Below are 21,470 nucleotides of genomic sequence, written 5' to 3' on the forward strand. Positions count from 1 at the left end.
AGGATAAAATTTACCCAATGTGAATTTACAAAATAGGGTTAATCGAGTATCAGCCCTCTAGAGAAATCTTAACCTACTAAATAACAATATGATTATTATCATTGGTAGTCAAATCCAAAGTAGTATTATAGTTTTTATACCCTGTATATATGAATAAATATCAAGGTATACTAATTTTAGTCCCAAATTTTTAATGCTTAGAAATATTGATCCTACGAACAAAATTTTAGTATAGATGTTTTTAAAATCGCCTAATTATTCCATTTTCGTCTGTCTGTCCGTCTATCAGCACGATAACTCTAAAACGAAAAAATATATTGAGTTGAAATTTTCGTAAATGAGTCATCCATAGCCAATTGGGTCTTGAGTCCGTATGACCTATCTTGTAAATTGTAAGAGATAGAATAAAAGTTTAAACGTAAAAGAGGTTTTTTATGAAAAATTAAACAACTTTTGTTTGAAACATTTTTTCGTAAACATCTGTTTATCCATGAGAGGGCAAATTATCCAAGATAGAAGATTGAAATTTTGTAGGTAGCTTCAAAAATTGTTGTCTATTGATTCTAATTTCATATTAAACCTGTCGGATAATATGAAGGGGCAATAAAAATTTTTCGAAATTTCGAAAGGGCGACCAGAATGTCACTCTAGTTGTCATTTTAGTTGACATAAATGTTTGTGATTTTTTAAACTTATCTAAGTTTTAAAACAATTCAAGGTCTGGTATTCAACACTGTCTATACAGGGTATTTCAACAATTCATCCAGTTGATTGCTATTTTTAACTTGTTATATAATAATATTGATTGCTATTATGTAGTAGCTACTATGCTGATACTGAGTATTATATGACTACTGCTGATAACAAAAGGTAGCATATTATTTTAATTCAAGGTTAATTATATTGCACGACAATTAGATATTGTAGTTACTTTTTAATACAACAATTTTAGACTTTCAACTCTTACACTTTTTGCATGTAAATTAAAATTTTAGAAACTTTTGGGGTCTAACGTGAGCCCAACATGTCATTTTTGAAGTTAGAAATATAAAACTTGATATATGAGCTCATGGTTTGAGACAAAAGTTTATTTTACTTTCTTCATAAAAATGCATTTTTTAAGAGTGATTCTTTTAGCCAGTATCTCAAAAACAATTAGACCAGTCGTCAAATGCACCCGATTTTTGTACCTTTTGGGTCAAAATTATCTTATATACTGAGTTTTATCGAAATTGGAGATTAAAAAATTTTTTCGATTTTTTGCAATTTTTTTAAGGGGTAAGTACCCTTTGAAAAAATCGAGAAAAACGCAAAAAAAATTTTTGTTTTGGAATTTGATGAAACTCGGTGGATGGGGTAATTTTGATCCAAAAAGAATAAAAATCAGGATAATTTAATGATCAGATGCAGAGTTTCTGAGATATCGCAATATTTGGATCGATTTTAGTCCGTATCTGGAAAACTATTCGACCAGTCATCAAATGCACCCAATTTTTGTACTTTTTGGGTCAAAATTATCTTATATAGTGAGTTTTATCGAAATTGGAGATACAAAAAATTTTTCGATTTTTTACAATTTTTTTAAGGGGTACCCCTTTGAAAAAATCGAGAAAAACGCAAAAAAAAATTTTTGTTTTGGAATTTGATGAAACTCGGTGGATGGGGTAATTTTGATCCAAAAAGTATAAAAATCAGGATAATTTAATGATCAGATGCAGAGTTTTTGAGATATCGCGAAATTTGGATTGATTTCAGTCCGTATCTCAAAAACTATTCGACCAGTCAACAAATGCATCCGATTTTTGTACTTTTTGGGTCAAAATAACCTTATATACTGAGTTTTATCGAAATTGGAGATACAAAAAATTTTTCGATTTTTTGCAATTTTTTTAAGAGGTACCCCTTTGAAAAAATCGAGAAAAACGCAAAAAAAAATTTTGTTTTGGAATTTGATGAAACTCGGTGGATGGGGTAATTTTGATCCAAAAAGTATAAAAATTAGGTTAATTTAATGATTGGACATAATTCTCATTTATGTTCAAAATTTCATATCTCAAACATTCCAAATAATTTGATCTAATCAGACCATACAAGAAAGCGAATTAATTAAAACATGGTAAAAAATAGCAAACCTATTGAAATTGCTTTTAACATCGTTCTGCCTACATACCTAATTTAAACTAAAGTGTGCCGCTGGACCTCCGATATTTTCGTGGAAATGATAACTAAAAAGATGTATTCCTTTATAAGTAAGAAGTAATAAATCATACAAAGAAAGGAATCAATTCCAGAACACTGTTGTTCAATTCAACACCACATTATAATTAGTTTTGGTTGTTGAGTACATATTACACTTCATTGATTGTAACAGCATAACTAATTATGATGTAAACAAACATTACATGACTTTTTTATTGATGGTAAAAGCTCTTGGGTTAAAACACATTAAATACTTTTATTACCATGTAAGTTTAATTCATGAAAAGCGGGTACCTACATTTTTATTGATTATCATAAAACCAGTTTTTATTACTTATTAAACGATTATTTATTATACGTAACGTTGTTAGGTATTTACTTTAAATAAATTATGTTGGGAGTACATTAATAATTAATGAGTTGCTTTCATTATAATTAATAATCTCTTATCTTGTATAAAATTAAATCAAGGGGTTTTAAGTCTAGTCATATTCAGAAAATCGATTTTTTTTCTTACATTTTCGGCAATGAATACCTTTTGAAACATCCTACAATTACTGGAGGTAAATAAAATATTTTAATTTTAGTTATAAGGTTTAATGCTCCTGAAGTGGTCAGAACATGATGTCCCTCCATTAAATTCTGCAACTTTTGTTTCAGTTATATTTTCATTAGTTAACTACAAAACGAGCTATTAGCCATTATAGATGTAAGTTATTAATTTATTGAATAAATAACGAGATTGTATTTAATCCTGAAAGGAATATATTGACAAAATTATATAAAGGAATTACACTAAATTTACAAACAAAAACATACCTGAAAGGAATAAATTAAATTACAACGTTATTTAATAGAATGTCCACTAATAAACGTTTATGATTCTAACACAATATAAATTATAAAAATCTTTAGTTCAGGTATGTCAATTGAAACAAAAGTAAACAATTATATCACTATGGAAGTGATAATAATTTACACCTTCCCCCCCGAAGTCATTTTTTGCGAAGTAAAAGGTGACAGCTTACTGCTATGAAAATAATTTGATTCACTTCTTTTCTTGCCACAATCAACTTCATAAAACGAAGATGAAATCCGGCTTAATATTTTAAAAGGCCCAAGGCGAACTTTGTCCATTTTATTGCGATTTAATTTGTTCCCATTCTCTACGTACACAAGATCTCCAATTTCAAATTGAAAAGTTGTTCGATTTTTGTCAACTCTTTTTTTATTTTCCATAAAACTTCTGGATGAATTAATGAAAGCTTGCTGGCGGTCTTCAGCTAAATCACTAGGTGGTTCATATATTGGCGAAATGTTTGATTTCTTGCCTAGGAGCAGATATTGTGGCTCATAGTTAGTAGAGCTATGAATCGTTGAGTTATAATTTTCAACACATTCAGCAGCAATCGTAGGCCATGCTCGTTTATCTCCATCAATAATTTTACACCTAATTCTATTAACTAGAGTTTGATTTAAACGTTCGTTGAGACCATTTGAACTTGCACAATCTATGCTTGTAAAAACAAGTTGGATACCTCTTCTATTTAGGTAATTTTTGAGTTCTACGGAATTTAGTCCAGTATATTGATCGGCAAGAATCAACTTTATTTTATTATTTTTAGCGATCGGATGTATAAGATTTATAAAATCTTTTGCGCATTGGCTTTTTGTAGTAGAAATCCAAGCATACCTGCTAAAATGATCCACTAGTATGTGCATAAATTTCTTTATAGACTTATTTCCGGCAAAACCACCCACTGTATCTATGGACAATATTTCATAGGGTTCTGTTGCAGGTCCAATTCTTGACAATTTTCCAATCAATCTTCCTCGGCGAGTTTTACTTTGCCTACATGTCACACAGCCTTTACAAAAGTCAATGATAAGTTTATCTAAATTTTTGAAATAGTAGTGTTGTCGTATTTTGTTTCTCATTTGTGCAACACCAATGTGACCATAGTGATTGTGCAACTTGTTAATTATTTCAAGGCCTAACTTTTCCGATACAAAAATCCGCTTTCTTCCTTTTAACATCTTAAATATAATATCGTGTCTACGCTCAGTTCCCTTTGCAATTGTAAGTTCTCTTTGATTTTCATATTGATCCCTCTTTATTTCAGACAATTCTATTAAATTGACCACTTGAATGACATCTTCATTTTCGAAATATTCTAAAACTGGTTGCCGTGATAGTAAATCAGCGATAATATTTTCTTTTCCTTTTTTATATATTATCTGGAAATTAAATTGTGACAAGTAGTGGACCAGATCGCCAAGAATCTCATCAGTTCGTGACTTTGTTCTTAAATTTTCCAATGGTTTATGGTCACTACAAACGAAAAACTTTCGTCCAATAAGATAGTATTTCCAGTATTTAATGGCTTCTTTTATCGCCTTGCATTCTAAGTGAATCGTTTCCATTTTCTTTTCTCTTTCTGACAGTTTTCTAGAAAAATAAGCTACAGGGTGTAATAGACCATCTGACTGTGGTTGCCTCAAAGTCGCTCCAAGTCCTTTTTGACTAGCGTCTGTGTCAATGTAAACATCTTTTTCGACATCATAAATTGATAAAATTGGACGGGAACACAGATATTCTTTGATCATGGAGAAGCTGCGTTCACATTCTTCCGTCCAAATAAATTCAGTATTTTTTTTCAATAATCTGTGAAGGGGCTCAAATTTTTGAGCACTATGATCGATATATTTTATAAAGTAATTTATTGTTCCTAGAACACTTCGAACCCCAGATTTATCTGTAGGTCTTTTCAAATTTTTTATTGCCTTTAAATTTTCTTGTGCTGGTGATATTTTATTTTCTTCAATGTAATGGCCAAGATACTTAACCGATTGGGCTGCAAATTTACACTTTTCGAGCTTTAATTTAAATCCTTCTTCTCCTATTACTTCAAGAAATCTTGAGATATGTTGCATGTGATCTTCCCAATTGCGTGAGAAAATAAGACAGTCATCCATGTAGTTGACGCAAAACTCATCTAGGTTATTTCGTCTTATAATATTTGAAAGTATGCGTTGAAAGATTGCAGGAGCATTTTTCAATCCAAAAGGTAATACTTTGAACATAAATTTCCCGTACTTTGTAACGAAAGAAGTTTTCTCACGGTCCTTTTCTTTTAACCTAATACACCAAAAAGCGGAGTTTATATCAACAACAGTAAAGTATTTACATTTCGAAACTTTTTCCGTTATATCATTTATTGTTGGAAATGGGTAGCACTCTGGGATAGTTATTTTATTTAAGTTTCTAAAATCGATGCAAAGCCTTGATTTTCTTCCATCTTCTTTTTTATATGCGAGTGTTACCGGTGATGCGAACGGTGAATCAGATTCCTCTATTAGATCGGATGCTAGTAACTTCTGTACTTGATCTTTGATTTCACGTTCATCTGGTATAGAACATTTATAAGGGCGGGCCGTAACATATTCATCTCTCATTAACTTTATTTCGGCCTCTCTAGACTTTACTTTACCGACATCAAATTTATTTTTGGCAAAAATTTTCTTGTGATTTTCAATAATATTTAAAAGTTCTACTTTTTTTTCATATCCATCTATGTGATCTAATTTAGGTTTGAACTGATTTTCATTAGTTTCTTCTTGATGGTAAATTCTAATATTTTCAGTGTTTTTCTCTTCTTTTTCATTTTCATTGATTTTACCTTCTTTATTAAAATTTTTAACATCTTTATTATCTTCTTTCTTTACATCTCTATTATCTTCTCTCTTTACATCTCTATTATCTTCTTTATTGACATCTTTATTATCTTCTTTCTTTACATCTATATTATCTTCTTTCTTTACATTTTCTTTATCTTCTTTATTTTCATTTGTAATTATTTTGTTAGAAATTTCACAAGATTTCTTCTGATTTTGATTACTTCTTATTTGGAGCATCTCATCATTTTTAGGTTTTTGGTATATGTTTAAATTCTCGTCTTGAATTAGTTTAAATTTTTTAATAGCATCTAAACCTAGTAACAGGTCATAAGAAAATTCTGAATTTTTAACTACAAAAGTATTCAAATTGTTTGTAATATTTCCAATTTTAAGCTTTATGTTTGCCCGGGCCGAACTAAAATTGAAACCATTAATTGTCTTGAATGCAGTGTTATGCTTTAACAAACTTGTTTTTAATACATCTACAACTCTTTGATTAATTAGACTCACGTTAGATCCTGAGTCATACACTGCTTTTATTTTCATTTTATCATCAATAATTACGTTTACATGAATTAATGGAATCAAATTATCCGGGCTCTCTAGTTTAAAGAATTTCGGTCAATTTCCATTTTCATCATTTCAGCCTCATTTTCTGAATCAGATTTCGTTTCAATTAAATTAGATTCTTTTTTCTGAGCGTACAGTATTTTATTTCGGCATTCGTTAGAGGGATGAAATCGATTTTTCCAACCAAGAGCTTCACACATGTAGCATGGTTTTTTCAAGGGTATATCAATTTGTTTCTTTTTAGTCGATTCTCCTAATTTTGTTTTTTCATGCCGATTATCATATGGTTTATTTTCTTTCGAACGTTTATTATATTGACCATCTAGCTTTCGGAGTTCATTGTATAATTTTTTTATAGTGTTAATGTCTTCGCGATCTAGCTCATCTTGAACTTGAGATGGTAAACCCATTACAATCAAGTTTATTCTGGAACTCATAGTACTATCACTTTCTACTTCTAAACATAAATTTTCTTTTGTTAAAGCGTAATCGATCAATGAGCCGCCTAAGTATTTATAGGTATATGATTTTCTGACAGCTGTCCAACCTTTGTCAATAAAAATGGAAAAAAATGAATTTCGCCATTCAGACCAATTAGTTAGACCAAATTTTTTCAAATTTCCTTCATACCAGTGTTTGGCCGATCCAGCGACAAAAAATCGTAAAGCTTCAATCATCTGGGTACCACTTTTTATTTTATTTCGGTCACATTCACTTTCAAATTTAGAAAACCACTCAGAAGGGTTTTGTGTTTTGTCATATTTATCAAGAACAAACTTCTTTTCTATATTTTGCAATTTTATCTCATCTTTGTCATTTAATTTTAATTCTAATTCCTTGATTCTTTTAATTAAAAAATTTTCTTCTTGGAGTTTTTCACTCACATCAAACAAAACTACAGATTCCTGTAACGGATAGTTTTTGTAGCTAAGGTTTCCATCTTCATCAAAATATTCTTTTTTCAAATCCTCATCTAATTTAATGCCAATTTTTCGGAAACCATTAATCGGTTTAATAGCAGCAATTGCACTTTTAATGGTGGTTTTTGATGATAATACCTTATGTTCATATAAATTTTTATGTTCATCTGGTAAACTAAACCATAACCGCTTATCTTCGGATAGTCCAGCTAATTCAAAATATTCATCGCTTCTTCTTATTAAGTGGACAAACAATTTTTCCATCTTAAATGATTGTAATTTAATTTGTAAGTTATTAATTTATTGAATAAATAACGAGATTGTATTTAATCCTGAAAGGAATATATTGACAAAATTATATAAAGGAATTACACTAAATTTACAAACAAAAACATACCTGAAAGGAATAAATTAAATTACAACGTTATTTAATAGAATGTCCACTAATAAACGTTTATGATTCTAACACAATATAAATTATAAAAATCTTTAGTTCAGGTATGTCAATTGAAACAAAAGTAAACAATTATATCACTATGGAAGTGATAATAATTTACATAGATTATAATTAAATTTGAAAAATTGGTTTATACGTTACATTAGTATCTGATTTACACCAAAAAAGTATAATACGGTACTTTCAGTAGTGAAAAATAAATTATGAAATTTGAAAAAAGTTAAAATTTATGTAAAAATAATAAATATACTTAAATATTCTGATTTCCAGTCATAAAAGCATATTTTTCTTTTATAATATTAAAATTATAAATCGTAATTTTAAACTGTGTATCACATGACCTAAAACGCGGGCAAGCCCTGATGTGAATATTTATATTTATTATAATTAGTTGTCTATGAATTTATCTGTCAAACTTAACTGCGTTTTTCGTATAATGATACCGATATTACGTCACCAAATTGGATGCCCGCGTTTTTGGTAGTTTAAAAAAGGTTTAAAATTTAATTTAAATTTTTGGCAAGAAAGCGTGTGTATTTTTCCGAAACAAATTTTTGGTGGCTTTTTATTATCAAAATCAACATTTTGAAGTACTTTTTCAAATATAGTAGAATACCCTTTTGTAAAAACAAAAATATTATTTGCATTTTCAAAAACCAATTCAAATTTACTTCGAAAATAATGTGGAGAGTCATGGCGTTTTGAATGACATCACGATTTGGCATACAAGCACTTTTTATGTATGCAAGTTTAAGCAGTTGTAATCAAGTAGTCTACTTCGTTCTATTAAAATGTTTTGTTGTTTACATAGCGTTCGTCAGGGCGTGACGTAATACTTTCAATACTTTCTGATTGGTGTTTGCTCTCACGTGACTGAATGTCTAATTTGACTAAAATTATAAAAATAATAATAATCCTTATTTTTTATGAAAAATATTTTTGTGTTTTGTTATCTACATATCATGATTAATCATTAGAAACTTTATGCCAACCGATTGATTCTTAGTGGACAGAATCCTATTGTTGTTTTAAATATAACTGGACATTACAAAACAAAAATTAATTTTCTACTCATTTACAAATTTAATGTAAATAATTTTTTGAGGCTTCTGCTTTAAGACTTTTATTACTTTTACTTTTTTTACTTTATCTGTGCGGTGTTCATAGAATTAATAAAGAATGAAAATACTTAAATGTAAATAATTTTTTGAGGCTTTATTTTTATTTGTGCGTATTTGATGGTGTTGATAGAATCAATAAAGAATGAATCAAACTCTTGAATCATATCTGTCGAATCCGAAGTGTACAATGAATAATCAAAACTTGCAAATATATATTTTATTATTAAATACAATAATTACGTCTAAATGTGTTTACAAACAACTAACAACCTATGCAATGGGAGGGGGAAGGTAATACAAACGTGTCTTAGAAAGTAGTAACTTTTATTATAACAATAGCATATAACACGCGTACTATTAGTGTGTACTGTGCAATGTGTATCGGTGAAGTGGTACAAGAGGCGAGGTAGCTGTGCAATGTTGTTACAGGAAATTGAAACTAACTAGGTCATTACTTTTAATGAAAATTTAAGGTCACTTTCAAGTATTATACAAATTTTTTTTTAGAAAATTTATCATTTTTCATAAGAAAATTCAGTTGCGCTTTAAAAAAGTCTCCCATACAGTTACAATTTTAATATTTTTGTTTGTAAAAACATCGATTAAGGTAGTTTGACCGTAAATCTCTCTGAAATGAAAAATTATTTTTTTTTTATTGGTTTGTTTAAAAGAAAAACAACTTATAAATATACAGTTGTGTGTGTGTGAGTATTATGTATACGTATATACACTACGTCTAAGTATTATGTACAATAACATGACCGTTCTCACAAAAAGTGCATGTATATATGTTTTTTTACGTACTTGACTAATGGTGGCTAAACTACTAAAGAGGTGGCCAAACGGTCCCGATGCTTACAGAAAAAAGTGGGCTCCCACCTCCTCTAAAAAGATTCGTTGATACGACTAACAGGCAAGCTTTTGAAATTTAATTGATTATTATGTGAAAATTATAAAATTTATCCAAAAAATAATGACACTAGCTTTTTATATGTACTTTATGCATGATTTGGCTCAATAATTATTACAAATTGAAATTTTCAAATGATTAAAATTTAATCTATAGTAATTATTGAGTTAAAATAATATCATAATTATTGAGTTATTTCATGCATGAGCAAGATACTCATAAAAAGCTGGTGTCATTATTTTTTGTACTAATTTTATAATAATCACATTAAAAATCCGTTATAACGCCATTGAAGGGATCAATTTTGGCATGTACAAATAAGCATGACCTGTATATATGAAATATATCATAGTATATTAAGTTTAGTCCCAAGTTTGTAACGCTTAAAAATTTGATACGAACACAAAAATTTGGTATAGTTTGTTTGAACACGAGTTGCCTGTTATATCTGATATGTTCGATTATAATTTCAATAAATATTGGTCGCTATAGCCGATACATTAATATGTCATTATATAGGAATTTGATCGGGACTTTTCATTTTCGTCGTTATAACCAATATTGACTGTTGTTAAATTTCAAAAGCTTGTATTTGTGAGAATAAAAAAATAGTTTTTTTATCATACAAAAAGTATTTGCCCAACTTCTGCTAAAAAAAAATAAATGCGGATGATCGTATAAAACTTTTAAACACGATGCATACTAAAAAAAAAGTTAAGCTTCCAAAAAATTAAAGTTATATTAATGTTTTTTCAGTAACATCATCTTCTAATTGATTAAACAAGAGGTAAAAAACACTGTATCTACCAGACATAAACTTACAGAGGGTATAAAAATAATGTTAGAATCTACAGAAACGTTTAAGACTTGGAACTTGAGTATCGTGAAATTTATACAGTGTGTCAGATTTAAGATGAAGACATCCTCATATTTTCGTTATTTATAAGAATATCGATTTGAATGATTTGATGAGTCACATTTTTTAAGATACTTAACCAAAATCAGAACTTTAAACTTAGACTACTACAAATTGACAAATAGGGCCGATTTTAAATATTTTGTCTAGCGACAAAGATGGTTAGTGATACGGCTTAGAGTATTTTTTTATATCAATACACCGAGTTTCATCATTAAATTCGCATAAATTTAATTTTTTCATTATTTGGCGAATTTTGTACAAACAAAACGAAAAACAAAAATATTCTTAGCAACTTTTTTAAATAATTTTTTTCGATATCTCTAACCATCTCTGGTTAATTGTTAAGCAAAATGTGTATTAAGAATCGGCCTTATTTGTCAATTTGTCGTAGGCTGGGTTTAAATTTCGGTTAAGAAAATATAATAATGTCTTCATCTCAAATGCGACATACTGTATGTGGTAAATAAATATTAGAAATTTCATAAACATAGGGGTGTAAGGGTGTAAGTAATCATATTTATTTTAATATTGCCTTAAGCTTCAATAATAATGCTAACAAATATATTCCCTGTTTTAAATTAAAAGTTAAAATGTCTGTAGTTGGTTAGTACAGGTGGACGCTTGAGTTTACCTTTACTTGAATAAATCGAATTAAAAATTCCATCAAGTTATAAACACGGGGGCTATTTATGAATATTTCATCAACGTTATAACAAGAAATAAACGTTCATTAAAGCGTAACAATAATATTATGTATGTATCAATTTGTGGTGGATGCGATTTTTAGAGGCTAGACCAATAAAAATTAATTTTTCGAATAACTATAAAAACAACCAAGATAGAAGCCATGTAAGATATGTTATTATCTCTTTCTAGCAAAACAGAATTTAGCATGAAATTCTTATGGCAAACATTTTATATGACGTCAAATACATTTTGTCATCTCTTTTACGGTCTTTTCATATTTTGATAAGAAATGCGAAAAAAAATTATCGATATTTCTATTACATTTGTCGACAAAATTTGACTTTGTTTTTTTTTTTTTTGCAACAATCATGCGTAATAACATTTATTCGGAATTTCTCTATTACGTAAGTTGTTTGAAATTTTTTTAAATACAATGAAAATAAACATTTGACTGAATTAATTGTTGAAATACTATACATAGATAGTATTGATTACGCAATCGTTTAATTTTTTACGTCATGTAAGTAAAGAAAGATAGCCACTCATAGATAGCCACATATACATGCCACACACACATAACTGATATTCCCATATAATACATACTATAATTTGTTACTGTTTTTTTGATGATGACATTTCTTGTTAATCATTCAAACACAAAACTACGGACTCCTACGGAAATTGAAAAACTATTGGCGCTCCGGCCTCGTACCTCGTCGAATATCCGGTATCTGGTATCCGACTAAACCACTATCCGTTTTATCTCTAATGTATATACTATATATATAGGAGATCCGTTACCCTATAAATCGTGTGGTAGAATTCATAAAACACATTTAAAATACTCACTTTCCTGTTCTCTTGACCTTCGATACAGTGCATAAGTCTATATTTTCTGGGAAAATATGACTAAAAGGTTAAATAATATCATTCACTTTCTTGCGTTACACCGAAATGTAAGAAAATAGCAAATTTATAAGGTTTCTATCTAAAATATACTTTTATTTTTTATGAAAAAAAGCTCTTACAAAATAGCTCTGTGATGTATTTGAATAACATTTATAAATGTCGAATTAGAAGGGGAACCGCAGGTATAGTCAGCAACCAAAGACCGTATACGTAATGTACATAGTAACAAACAAGGTTACTACTTACTGTAAGTTGATGAAGCTTACGAGACTAAGATGCGTTATGTATGTGGTTTAACATATATTAGTAATAGTGTAACAAATGTGAATAGGAAGTTGTTGTACATATTCTAACATTTTAGTCAAAAGATGTTATGTAACCGCAAACATAATCGTTTCTTATTTCAATTACGTATTTTGATAAAAGAGTATCTATTGCTAGGAAATTGTAACATATTTTTGTTTGTTTATATTTTTAAGTGATGTAAAAGTAACGAAAAATTGAGTACTCGTATGTATCCGTTACGATCGTATCGTTACGTTACTGGTTAATTTTTACCTAATAAAATTTCAATTGGTAAGATTTTATGTCAATTATCAAAATGTATCTATTCTAAATAAAAATTTGAGTCACAGTCAAATATTATTGTTCTACCACTTATAAATATTATAACAAAATACTGATGTGATTGTCACAAATACACGAGCATTTAAAAAAAAATAAAAAGTTTATACCTGCTAATAGGTTTATTATAAAAAAAAAAAAATTTCATCAAGTCGAATTTGAACCAGCTACAAATGAATTACTATTGATTTTAGTGTCTTTAGTCTACAGCTTAATCGACTGTGCTATCATAATTATCAACTAATATTGTTAATCTTATAAAAATGATCAATATGTTCATTTAAAACTATCTGTTAACTGGTACCACAATCTTCATGAAATTGGTTCAATCACATATGGACTAGACATGATAGATATGCGATCATAAAAACCAAATACTCTATTTAAAGCAAACGCAAAGAAATTTTCTTTTAATTCATCGATTCGCTTTATTTACACGCTTATATATTCCAACTAAGTACAATTTTATTTTCCATCAATAAAATGCATAACTTTAAACTAAAATCAATCTCTTTCATAAAAGTAATGATTTTGATTATTTAACTTCAGTGATTTTGTATCAATGAATTCATATTTTAAATTGAATTCAATTCTATTGTAAATGCAAATACAGTAGAATCTCGATAACTTAAACCTCGGTAACATAAAAACCTCTGTTACTTCAAAAAATACTATGTTCCCTTCCCATCAGAGCCCAAAACCTCTATAACTTAAAATACGCAACCTCTATAACTTAAATAAATAATCTCTGTATAGGCCCTCAGTAACTACATAGAAACATGTACATACCTCTATATTAACTAGGGTACATAGAAACATGTACATACCTCTATATTAACCTTTACCTAACATAGACACTTGATAACTTAAAACCTCTATAACTTAAAATATTTTGTGTTTCCCTTGGACTTTAACTTATCGAGATTCTACTGTATTTAACTGTACTTGTTCCAATCGTTAGGCAATTGTTTGAAAGTATTTTTACTTTATTTCAATATGAAACGGCCAACTTCGTGGTGAGGTTGTCATAATTTTAATTTTGTTTCAGTGTAGAGAATAATATTAACTTTTTGTGGAATCATTTGCAGTGTTTGTTATTAATCACACATAATTATTTGATAATGTTATTACTTATCTAACTGTACGTTAGACGTTAGGTTATTAAGTATGCTATGATAAAAAGTTTCAAGGTTACTTAAAAAATATACGCGAAAATGGAAACCATTTAACCTGACGTAGAGTTACATTTTAAAACGCAAAAGCGCAAACAACAACTAACACAGTTAATCTTTTAAATATTTTGATATGTATATAAGACTGTGCTGAAATTGTGGCAAATCTGAAGGGTTTCAAATAAAGAATTGTTTGTTTTAAAAATAATGAATTTTTTTCTGTATACTTTAATCCGTCTTGTGCGGTTAGAAAGATATTCTCTTTTTTTTCGTCACGTAGCGTTATTCATACTTACATATTATGCCCCAAAAAAACTTGGGTTTTGAATACATTGTTGAAAATAAAGCATTTTGATATACAGGTGTCTATTTTAAGTTGGTATATACTCGAAACTCGAAAAATAACTTTTTTTGATAAAAATGCTTAAAACGAAAAATATAATGATATACTTTTTTCAAAAACGTCAAATTTTTCAGTTATTTAACGTTAAATACTTGAATTTCAATAGCCAATAACTCGGAAAGTATTGGCTTTTCGAAATATACTTAAATGACACGTTTGCTTAGATTTCATCACTTTATGGATTTGCGTTACCATTTTTTTCATATTTTTTTTCCACCTCTTAGAAGGGTTGATCTAGAGGGTGAAAAAAGCTTAATCCCAAAGTTTTCATCAAAATCGGTACTATAGGTCAAAATTTACAGATTTCGTCTTTTTTCTCCTCGTGCTATAATTTACAAAAAAGTGAAATGTCTATCCAGTGGTAAATAATAGTAATCGGTACTCGGTAGGAACAATGAAGACGATGATATTCATAGTCATAGTATTCAAAATAAGCGAAGGACAAAAGAAACACAGATACAAAGTGGTAACTGATGATAGGGTGGACAAGCTCTAGCAATGTTGTTTACTCGTGCATATGATATAGATTGCGTGAAGAACATCAAGTAAACTAGAGAGAGTATACTGTATAAAGTACGTTTAATGTATATAATATATGGATGATGATGGTTCGGCTGGTTGCGGGGGTGTATGCTCGACATTCCGCCGCGCACATTGCTGCGCGGTGTATTGATCATCATAATAGAACTACCTCCATCATCATCTGACTGACTGACGGACTTCACTATATACTACCTGTGTGTACCGCGCCGCACATGCATGATTCTCAACAACACGCCGGTGTCATGCCGCCACCAAACTCTGCCGCCTTCGAAAAACCAACCAATATAAACAAATAACTCTTTTATGTATCGATCGTTAATAAGAAATATTATCAATACATGCTTCACATACTTACGGTAGAAAAAAATTTCTTCAAAAAAACCATCGAAGGGTACTTACTTACTATTATACTTTCCGTATTACAATTGTCAACATCATCACTACATCAACTACATCACTAGAATACCACTCATACGTAACAAAAAAAAAAAAAGGTTATTCTATCACTACTACAAGGTAAAGATGAAAGCAAACTAAATCAATTGATTTAGTTAGGCGAGACGAAAGAACACACTAAAAAAGCTTTGAGATTTTTTTTTCGAGAAAAATAGATTGAGATACTTTTTTTTTCATTCGATTCAAGAAGTCAAATATAAAATTTGCGATCTATTTTGATTCTATACAATCCATGAACATTTATTTGACATCGAAAGGATGCATTTTTGTAAGTGCACCTTTTATTCCTTGATAAATAATTAACAAAATCGTCCAAATTTCTTACTAGGCGGTTTTTAGGGTCGCTGACCACAAATATTATGTTCAAAAGTTTACGCGATGCACCTGGTGATCAGGATGATCTGGTTGTACAACTCATCCCCAGGATTATCTTTTAGGAAATTTTTATCCGTGTTGAAATTGATTTTCTCCAATAAAATTATTGGATATAATACTGTGTCCATAAAATAAGGTGACATTTGAATTTAAACTGCGCGCGTTTGTTGTGCATTATGAATTCCTTCCGCCCGGCCCAACAGTCAATAAGGGATATTATTTGAACGTTATGCGTCATTTCCATATCGCTATCCGCCTAAAAAGGTCGGAATTGTGTAAAGACAATTCACACCACGACAATGCACCATCCCATACTGCACTCATAATTCGTGATCATTTCGTCAAAAACTCAACCCATATCGTTCCGCAACCCCCGTATTCACCTGATCTGACGCCGTGCGACTTCTGGCTGTTCAGCAAGCTCAAAAGAACGCTCCGGGGACACTGTTGTGATACGATAGAGGAAATTCAAGCCGCAGCGAAAACGAAACTGAAGGTAATCTCGGAAAGTGACTACAACCAGTGTTTCGAAGATTTGAAAATCCTTTGGTATAAGTGTATTGCATCGGGAGGGGATTACTTTAAAGGGGATGAAATTGATTTAGAAGAATAAATAAAGAATTTTCAAAATAAACACAATGTCAACTTATTTTTTGGGCACAGTATCTCCTAACTGAAAAATAGAACAATAATCTAGTATTATTTACGTGTGCGAAAATATCGAACAAATGCTGAATGGTACGCATCGTTGTTGCAATAAAATGTATTGTGTGCTAATCGAATAACCTTAATAGTTTTTTCTTGAATTTATAACTGATTCGTGTTAATATATAATTTTTGTATGACTTAATTATAAAAGTAAATCAATATTTCGAAAAAAAAAAAAATTTTACAGCTGTTTCAGAAAAATCAATAACGTTGCGTCATATTGTTTAGACTTTAAGGACATTTATTAAGTAATAAAATGGAATATTTAACTACTCATAACGTGTTATGTGCTATCATTAGAAAATAATAAATGAACAATCTTTTACGTCGAAGCCGACGCGACGATTTATAGATCAAACAATAGTTTGCATATATTGTCACTTGTCATATATTAAAGTAGATGTACATGAGTGGAAAATCGTTATGAAGACGTTGCGTTAAACACACGCTCTGTTCATGTGCTAAAAAATTTATATATATATGTTTTTTTTAACTTGACATTTGCAAAAAATAAATTAATTAATTAAATACAAAAAATTATTTCAAACCAAAGTTTGATCATTTGAAAGTATTGATCAATTCCTAATGCATGTTTATTTTTGGGAGGATAAATTCTGGGTTAAATGGTGCTCAACTTCATTTTTTAAATGAAACCCTATATTTTTATACCATGTATATGAAATATATGAAGGTATACTAAGTTTTGTCCCAAATTTGTAACGCTTAAAAATATTCATGCTATGAACAAAATTTTGGTATAGGTGTACATAAAATCACCTAATTAGTCCATTTCTGGTTGTCTGTCTGTCCGTCTGACAACGCGATAAAAATTGGGACTAAAAATAGTATACCTTAACATATATTTCATATATAACAGCGTATAATAAAAATTACATAACATTATTGCGTAATGACATTAAAAAATAAAAATGTCAATGCAAATTTAAGAGGGTGAACAGAATATATTATTTCGTTAAATCGAGTTAATTTGAGGTCAAATGACCCTAATTTACCGATAAAAAACCTGATTAATCTTTTTGCTGTGTCTTCATTTCGTGATTTTCATTTTGATATGAATTATAAATTTTTTTAATTAAATTCCTCTATGAACGGCTTTGAATTAGAATTGGTAATGCCCAAAAAAAAAATTAACCAGATCTACCGATAAAAATCTCTTAACAGGTATGAAATTGAGTTGACTTTTATATGTCCTAAAGGAACCAGCCAGGACAAATTTCGGTTTCTATCATATGTCTTTCTTGTAACCCATTAAAAATTTATCTGGCAAAATATTGAGGGGTGATACCTATACAATTCGGTTAATAAGGAAAACTTCTTTTTTTCGAAGTATCTGGTCTAAAACTGAAGAGCTAGTAAACAAAGAGCCTTGGAGTGTGTCGAAGCAGATACATACCTATAAATTAAATACACAAAAAGCATTTAAAATATTGATAATTATTCGAAAAATTAAATTTTAAGCTCGAATAACCTTTAAAAGAGCAGAGCGTTAATTATGTTATGTTATTTCCATAATAAAATTAAGTTGGAATGCGGATTATCTCTTAAGGAGTTAATGTTAAGAGCTGAAATTTTCAAGGAAATTTTGGTAATCTATTCAGAAGCGTTTGAGCCCCTGGGACCAAAGAAATTCGGAAACATCCCTGCTAAGGACCGCCCTAATATATATGTTATATATCAATTGAATAAACGCAAACATCAGATATTTATTCTCCTTTCAACTTTACGATATTCCTCACTATAATTTATTACAAATAAGTATGAACTGATTCATTTACCGTAACACATAATGAAACAAACAAGCATATATGCAATTATATAATAAAATATCGTTAGCATTGAAATATCAAGTAATATCGATTTCAAATATAATTTAAATAAATTATTTTATTAAACACGTGAATACAGTTTTAGTCTCGGAAAAATCCGTCATTGAGCATGATTAATTTTTTTCATAGAAATTTTTTTTAAATAATTTTTCCCGTTTTCTTTTCTTGAAAAGACAAAAGTCCTATTTCAATAAAAAGCATAATGAGAAATATACAACGAAGGGGAGATATGATGGAGCTTTGTTGCTTATTTTTTTTAAAATTGACAACAATTATCATGAAAGATTAAAATTAAATTATTCCAAAAATATCTTTAATATCTTGATTATATTCTAAATTAATTTTACGTTTAAAATTAATCAGTAAAATAGAACAATAAGTAAATACTTGTCTCCATTATCATTTAACTACATTGCTTTAATTAGGTGAAAGTTGGCACAGATAATATACACAATTGTCTTTTTAGGTTTATTATTATGTCTAGTCTATTTGAAATAAATGTTTTATTAGACTTTTTGCTTTTTTCTTAGTTTCTACAAAACAATAGGCAACAATAATATGCAAAAATCATCCAAGTCTCATAAAAATTTAAGTTGTAATCACAGATTTTTACCTTCAAAATAAATGATGTTCGAAACATTGAAAATCCTTTACAAATATTTATCTACGCCCGTTAGTAAGAACCACTTTTCTCACTCATTTTGCGCGCGAAAAATAGTTCATTACAAATTTTTAAAATCACAATTAGTTTTTGTAACTTGTAAACATTCAATAACAAACAACTGTACCTCAGAGGAAAATAGTCGAATCGAGATCACCTACAGCTCATTTGAAAGTATTTTTTTTTCTAATTTTCGCGACATGAAACGCTAGGGGATGATTAACATATTTCAGCTAGGTGTTAAAAAACTTTGCGAAAAGTTGAATTTTTCTAAAATGTGTAATTTCTCTTATATAAAGTGAATCAAATTAGTTATCTAAGTTATAACACCTGTTGATTTTTATCTCATGATTCATTACAATGGAACGAAAACTGTGTGTATGAAACAAAGACTGTGTTCCGAAAAATTGCTTCCGGTATGCAGTACTTGCATTAGTGTCGAGTTGAGTTAAATCACACTCAATATTCGTCATCGATTTTTCAGACCTAAGAGATTTTCTTTGAAAATAAACGAAACCTCGGACAAAACATACTATATACTATCGAAACATTTTTGGTAAGATAAATCGTATAATGAATACCTTTTTGGCATTATTTAAATTTCATATTGATATTATGTAGTAAATGTGTAAATAAATTTTTCATTTATTATTAACTCATTATGCTACTAATTTATCAGAAATGTAATGACTAAAATGATAAAAATTAAAACTATATTGATATTTGATATATAATTTGTATTATTAATTACTTAAAGAATTTCTTATGAAATTATTTAATATAATTTTTCTTTGCTCATGCAGGATAAGTACTCTCTTGCCGCACTGTTTTCTAGTGCGTCAAATAGCTAACTAGCTAATGGCTAATTTACGTGCAGAAAAGAAAAACTATTTATAACATATCCCACCAGCATTTTAATTTGTCATAAAAATAATTTTTTTTTTTGTTTCTTTGCAGAGGGTGAACAAGGATCATGGGAAAGTGGATTAAGTTACGAATGTAGATCACTTCTTTTCAAAGCTCTTCATAATTTAATAGAAAGGTATGTAAATTAATAATTTTAGTTACAGTATTTTTGGCGATATATTAATTAAAATCGTTTTCTTTCCAGATGTCTTTTATCGCGAGATTTTATCAAATTAGGAAAATGGTTTGTTCAACCTTATTCAGCAGACAACAAAACAACGGGTGCAAGGTAAATAATCGATGCGTTTAATATTATTCAAAATAATCAACTAAAAATTAAACGAATATTTAATCACTTAAATCCTATTCCATCAATTTTAATTTTTAAACTTTAATCATAAACACGTTTTAAATTATAGTCGTCAGTGGCTGTGTATAAATATTCTCCCTAATCGCACAGCACTTATCAGTGTCGATTACTGTCTTCGGGAGCCTTTGAGCTTCCATTGAAATTTTTCAAAATATCGAATCCTCTTTCATAATACGAATCTCCAAATTATGATTACTGACCTGGAATTTCCTTCGATAGAGGATTGAAAATTCTAAAATCCGCTTTCATTTTAAAAATATCTTCGAATTTTTTCTTGACTAATTTGGTTAAATTTATCTTTGTTGATAGAGCTCTTAATATCCTTACCCAATACGTGGAGATCGCGGGCTTAATCTCAAAGTAAAAAATCCAACAACATTAACTTCTATGATTTGGTTCAATTACATACAACTGTTAGCTACCAATCAAACCATGCATTATTGTTAAAATCTTATAAATTTTTTAAAACCATTCTCCCAGCTTATACTGCCCTTTTTTTTTTCATTGGCAACACTTAACGCATAAATGGTGTAAAATTCAAATGTTGGGTTAATTTTGGAACATACTCACCATACAATCATTATAATATTTCATTATTTATATTAATTTTTTTAAATATTTTTTTCAGCTCAACCCATTTTTCATTTTCATTTGCATTTTTTGTACATGGAGAGAGCACTGTGTGTGCAAGTGTGGATGTTCGACGGCATCCGGCTGTAAGGCGATTAGGACGAAAACATCTGTTACAAGCACAAACTGTACCAACAGCATTACCGGGTAATTCAAATTTTTTACTCTAACAAAATACTATTGTGGAGGGGCGGATCTTCTTTTAGGGTTGTTTGGGCAACTGCCCAGTGCCCCGTAGATTCAAAAGGCCCCCAGCATCCATTGAAAACATTAGATGAGATTGAAAAAATGAAATAGCTACAAAGGGAGCAGAAAATCGAAAAACTAGGGAAAAAATGCAAACCTACATCACTATAGAAAACAGTTTTTCCATAAAATGAAATTAATTGAGTAATTAGACAGGCT

General features: G+C 29.3%; 1 protein-coding gene across 2 annotated transcripts in view; it reads left to right on the forward strand.

Moving 5' to 3' along the window:
- LOC123294039 (mediator of RNA polymerase II transcription subunit 13) overlaps window positions 1–21,470 on the forward strand; it is a 72,711-nt gene that overhangs the window by 39,709 nt on the left and 11,532 nt on the right. For both annotated transcript variants that reach the window (XM_044875103.1, XM_044875104.1), the window contains exons 3-5: window positions 20,117–20,201; window positions 20,271–20,354; window positions 21,064–21,212. In XM_044875103.1, coding sequence (XP_044731038.1) covers window positions 20,117–20,201; window positions 20,271–20,354; window positions 21,064–21,212 — 318 coding nt within the window. The remainder of the gene's footprint in view (window positions 1–20,116; window positions 20,202–20,270; window positions 20,355–21,063; window positions 21,213–21,470) is intronic.

Source organism: Chrysoperla carnea, chromosome 2 (genome assembly GCF_905475395.1).
Source record: "Chrysoperla carnea chromosome 2, inChrCarn1.1, whole genome shotgun sequence".
Classification (NCBI taxonomy): domain Eukaryota; kingdom Metazoa; phylum Arthropoda; class Insecta; order Neuroptera; family Chrysopidae; genus Chrysoperla; species Chrysoperla carnea.